Genomic DNA, 5,625 nt, shown 5'->3' on the forward strand with positions numbered 1-5,625 from the left:
ATAAATTGTATGCACTCTACTGTAAGTCGCTCTGGATAAGAGCGTCTGCTCTTGGCCGGTAGGGATATCCTTGTCTCAGTATGTAAAAAATGTAATAAAATGTATGCACTCTACTGTAAGTCGCTCTGGATAAGAGCGTCTGCTCTTGGCCGGTAGGGATATCCTTGTCCCAGTATGTAAAAAATGTAATAAAATGTATGCACTCTACTGTAAGTCGCTCTGGATAAGAGCGTCTGCTAAATGACTAAAATGTAAAAAAATGTAAAAAATGTAATATTGTGGATCCAGTTCAGAAAGGCTACTCGGTGCTGCCCCTGTGTGGTAGTTTATGGATATAGCACCATTCAATGAGAACAACCAAAGCTTTTGTTGTAGCACTTTGCCCATTTATAATAATAGGTCGTTGAGTGTTTTTGTGATTTTTCATAAAGTAGTTTACGATTTGAGAAAAATGTCTTGCAATAGACCCCTGTGTTTACAAACATTGGCACACGGTGTGTGAAGTTCTTATAGAACGTCAGCAACAAACAAACGCCTCTCTTTCCATGAGTGCATTTCACACTACTTTTTRGATGATAATGGGATTTTAAGGCTCGTATGAATGTCCTGCTTTAAAATAATGTTTGTCATCGTCGCAAATCAACTCCCTTACAAAACACTTCAACTTCACCCAGTAAAAATGGCTCTTTGGCTAGCTAATGCTACAGCTTATATCAATGAGCGTTAGCATTCTAGCTAACAACAACTGCTGCATTAAAAAATTGTTATTTTGCAAAGATCACAACCAAATATAATTTTAGAGACTGTTCAAGCAAGAATCTAAACATCATTATTATATTACAACCCCCCCAAAAAGTAATTTTGTTTTAGAAGTATTTAAAATGTTAAATCTTGTTGAATGGGCGCAGATAACGATTGATTTCTTAGCTTATCTGTGCCTGATGTTAGTGTCGTGTCGTGGAAAACGATCTATAGTAAATACATGCTGTAATAAAATATACATATGTCYTCTCTCCAGACGGAGGATTCAGACGAGGATGACCCGCTGGCCATCAGTAAGAGATGGACCTTTGAGTGGAACAGCCAGCGCTGGTCCCGCCTCCAGGACATGCACTTCCTGCTGGACTCGCCCAATGAGAGCAGCCCTGAGGGGTGCGAGGGGGAGGGGCTGCTGCGGAGCACGGTGAGCAGTGAGAGCGTCTTAACGGACATCAGCGAACCAGAGATCACGGATATATCCTCTCTTCACAGCCAGGATTCTCTAGGAGCTATTCTCCCTGACTCGGTCTCTATGGCATCGCTGGCCGAGCCCTACCAGGTACGTCTGGCTTCATGTCTGCCTCCCAAATGCCTCCCTTTTCCTTATGTAATCAATCAATCAATCAAATTTGTTTATAGAGCCCTTCTTACATCTGCCGATGTCTCAAAGTGCTGTACAGAAACCCAGCCTAAAACCCCAAACAGCAAGCAATGCAGGTGTAGAAGCACGGTGGCTAGGAAAAACTCCCTAGAAAGGCCAAAACCTAGGAAGAAACCTAGAGAGGAACCAGGCTATGAGGGGTGGCCAGTCCTCTTCTGGCTGTGCCGGGTGGAGATTATAACAGAACATGGCCAAGATGTTCATAGATGACCAGCAGGGTCAGATAATAATAAAACCACAGTGGTTGTAGAGGGTGCAACAGGTCAGCACCTCAGGAGTAAATGTCAGTTGGCTTTTCATAGCCGATCATTCAGAGTATCTCTACCGCTCCTGCTGTCTCTAGAGAGTTGAAAACAGCAGGTCTGGGACAGGTAGCACGTCCGGTGAACAGGTCAGGGTTCCATAGCCRCAGGCAGAACAGTTGAAACTGGAGCAGCAGCAYGRCCAGGTGGACTGGGGACAGCAAGGAGTCATCATGCCAGGTAGTCCTGAGGCATGGTCCTAGGGCTCAGGTCCCCCGAGAGAGAGAAAGAGAGAATTAGAGAGAGCATACTTCAATTCACACAGGACACCGGATAAGATAAGAGAAATACTCCAGATATAACAGACTGACTCTAGCCCCCCGACACAAACTACTGCAGCATAAATACTGGAGGCTGAGAAAGGAGGGGTCAGGAGACACTGTGGCCCCGTCCAACGATACCCACGGACAGGGCCTAACAGGCTGGATATAACCCCACCCACTTTGCCAAAGCACAKCCCCCCCACCACTAGAGGGATATCTTCAACCACCAACTTACCATCCTGAGACAAGACCGAGTATAGCCCACAAAGATCTCCACCACAGCACAAACCAAGGGGGGCGCCAACCCAGACAGGAAGATCACGTTAGTGACTCAACCCACTCAAGTGACGCACCCCTCCTAGGGACGGCATGGAAGAGCACCAGTAAGCCAGTGACTCAGCCCCTGTAATAGGGTTAGAGGCAGAGAATCCCAGTGGAGAGAGGGGAACCGGCCAGGCAGAGACAGCAAGGGTGGTTCGTTGCTCCAGAGCCTTTCCGTTCACCTTCACACCCCTGGGCCAGACTACACTCAATCATAGGACCTACTGAAGAGATTATTCTTCAATAAAGACTTAAAGGTCRAGACCGAGTCTRCGTCTCTCAMATGGGTAGGCAGACCATTCCCCMAAAAATTAGCTCTATAGGAAAAAGCCCTGCCTCCAGCTGTTTGCTTAGAAATTCTAGGGACAATTAGGAGGCCTGCATCTTGTGACCGTAGCGTAAAGATAGGTAGGAGCAAGCCCATGTAATGCTTTTGAGGTTAGCAGTAAAACCTTGAAATCAGCCMTTGCCTTAACAGGAAGCCAGTGTAGGGAGGCTAGCACTGGAGTAATATGATCACATTTTTTTGGTGAAAGCCATCCTCTCTTGAGGAATGCTGCTTTTTAGTATCAAAAATCAATTTTGGATTGTTCTTATTCTCCTCAATTAGGTTGGAAAAATAGGATGATCGAGTAGCAGTGAGGGCTCTTCAGTATTGCACGGTACTGTCTTTCCAAGCTAGTCCGAAGACCTCCAGTTTGGTGGAGCGCCATTTTTCCCGTTCCAATGTTCTGGAAGCTTTCTTCAGGGCTCTKGTATTTTCTGTATACCAGGTAAAATTTTGTTCCTCAGTTAGGTGGTTAACCAATTGTTGTACTCTGACGTCCTTGGGTAGGTGGAGGGAGTCTGGAAGGGCATCTAGGAATCTTTGGGGTGTCAGAGAATTTATAACACGGCTTTTGATGATCCTTGGTTGGGGTCTGAGCAGATTATTTGTTGCGATAGCAAACGTAATAAAATGGTGGTCCGATAGTCCAGGATTATGAGGAAAAACATTACGATCCACAACATTTATTCCACGGGACAAAACTAGGTCCAGAGTATGACTGTGGCAGTGAGTAGTTCCAGAGACATGTTGGACAAAACCCACTGAGTCGATGATGGCTCGGAAATCCTTTTGGAGTGGGTCTGTGGACTTTTCCATGTGAATATTAAAGTCACCAAAAATGTGAATATTATCTGCTACAAGGTCCGATAAGAATTCAGGAATTATTTTAATGTGATTTTTAGTGATCTTGCTGATGTATTGTGTAAAGTGCATTTGGGTGTTTTGAAAAGCGAATAATTATATATATATATATTTAATTATTGTTTTTACCAGCCTCCAAGGGACATGTCCCACTACAACTCTCTACCAATCAAAAGCAGCCGTCATGGCCAGGGTGGGCGGAGTCCGGCGAAGTCCTTYMTGCGTCGCATGGAGATGATGCGTACGTGGGGGCCGTCCTCCAGGAGGAAGACAGGAAGTGGACGGGCACCGCTGGTCATCAGTGGGCCGGTCTTACAGGGGGAGGAGCCCCAGGCACTACAGACACTCCACTGTGTCCCCATCAACCAATCAGATGGCAGTCCTCATCCTCTCCACCAATCAGACAACAGCACGTCCCCTGTTGCCCATGGAGATGGCAGCGAGGGCCAATCAGAGACGAGCAGTGTGAGTTCCATGAGTCCTAGTGTGAGGCAGAGAGTCTCTAAGCCCGGGCCTAAAAGAGGAAGTGTTTACCTAGAAGACACGGAGCCGCTCTCTGGYGCCCCCCATTGCCGAAGGACTGAAGCACAACAGACTCCGTTCAGCAGGAACCACTTCCGCTCATACGAGGACCTGCTAGTCCACATCCCCAAGGACCACAAAACAGGCACCTTCCCCAAAGCCCTGTCTTTTGAGAGTCTAGCCCCGGTCACCGACCACCATACCCCCTCTCCCTCTCCACTCTACCCCAGTCAAGGCTCCCCCTGGGCGGGCACGGCTCTGTCCAAGAAGCCTCCCTGCCCTGGAGCTCCGCGGGGCAGCAGGGTGAGTGTGTATGACAACGTCCCCGGGTCTCACCTTTACGCGTCCACAGGTGACCTGCAGTATCTTGACCGAGACGATAACCTGTTCCCCCACCTGGATGACATCATCAGTCACGTCAGCGGCCTGCAGCAGATTGTAGACCWCTGGAGTCACAGCGTGCTGCAGGAGGGGGAGGCAGGGAATGATAAGGGGGGTGAGAGAGACGGGGTCTCCCTAAATGATACGGACCCTACAGGGACCAGAGATAGGAGAGACTCTGGATTTGGAGCTTCCCTTACGAGACCACGGTGAGTGTCTGTCTCTCTACCTTTATGTATCCTGGTCTCCCTGAGATGAACGTTTTAAACTTGTTGAGTCTGGGGCAGAAACATAAGCAACTAGTCTTTTTTTTCTCTCTCTCTGTCTCTGTCTCTCTCGCTAGTCTCCGGTGGCCGAGCTTCCGCCTGTCTGACCGCCTGAGCCAATCAGACTCCTCGCTTCAGATCAGTACCCAATCAGCTGTCCAGCTCAGCCTGCTCAAGAAGTTCTCTCTGCTCCGACTCACAGCCATCATGGAGAAATACTCCACTAACAAACATGGCTGGACCTGGTAGGCACACACACATATATATTACACACACACACACACACACACACACATATACACTGCTCAAAAAAATAAAGGGAACACTTAAACAACACAATGTAACTCCAAGTCAATCACACTTCTGTGAAATCAAACTGTCCACTTAGGAAGCAACACTGATTGACAGTACATTTCACATGCTGTTGTGCAAATGGAATAGACAAAAAGTGGAAATTATAGGCAATTAGCAAGACACCCCCAATAAAAGAGTGGTTCTGCAGTTGGTGACCACAGACCAGAGACCCACTTCTCAGTTCCTATGCTTCCTGGCTGATGTTTTGGTCACTTTTGAATGCTGGCGGTGCTTTCACTCTAGTGGTAGCATGAGACGGAGTCTACAACCCACACAAGTGGCTCAGGTAGTGCAGCTCATCAGGATGGCACATCAATGCGAGCTGTGGCAAGAAGGTTTGCTGTGTCTGTCAGCGTAGTGTCCAGAGCATGGAGGCACTACCAGGAGACAGGCCAGTACATCAGGAGACGTGGAGGAGGACGTAGGAGGGCAACAACCCAGCAGCAGGACCGCTACCTCCGCCTTTGTGCAAGGAGGAGCAGGAGGAGCACTGCCAGAGCCCTGCAAAATGACCTCCAGCAGGCCACAAATGTGCATGTGTCTGCTTAAACGGTCAGAAACAGACTCCATGAGGTGGTATGAGGGCCCGACGTCCACAGGTGGGGTT

General features: G+C 48.1%; 1 protein-coding gene across 1 annotated transcript in view; it reads left to right on the forward strand.

The window, feature by feature from the left end:
- Positions 1 to 4,972, forward strand: part of LOC112077681 (stAR-related lipid transfer protein 13-like) — an 11,386-nt gene extending 6,414 nt beyond the window's left edge. The window contains exons 2-4 of the mRNA XM_070441797.1: positions 1,019 to 1,318; positions 3,628 to 4,607; positions 4,742 to 4,972. Of these exons, the coding sequence (XP_070297898.1) occupies positions 1,019 to 1,318; positions 3,628 to 4,607; positions 4,742 to 4,913 (1,452 nt within the window). The 3' untranslated portion in view covers positions 4,914 to 4,972. The remainder of the gene's footprint in view (positions 1 to 1,018; positions 1,319 to 3,627; positions 4,608 to 4,741) is intronic.
- The last annotated feature ends 653 nt before the right edge of the window (positions 4,973 to 5,625 follow it).

The sequence above is a fragment of the Salvelinus sp. IW2-2015 genome, unplaced genomic scaffold, assembly GCF_002910315.2.
Source record: "Salvelinus sp. IW2-2015 unplaced genomic scaffold, ASM291031v2 Un_scaffold4822, whole genome shotgun sequence".
NCBI classification, from domain to species: Eukaryota; Metazoa; Chordata; class Actinopteri; order Salmoniformes; family Salmonidae; genus Salvelinus; species Salvelinus sp. IW2-2015.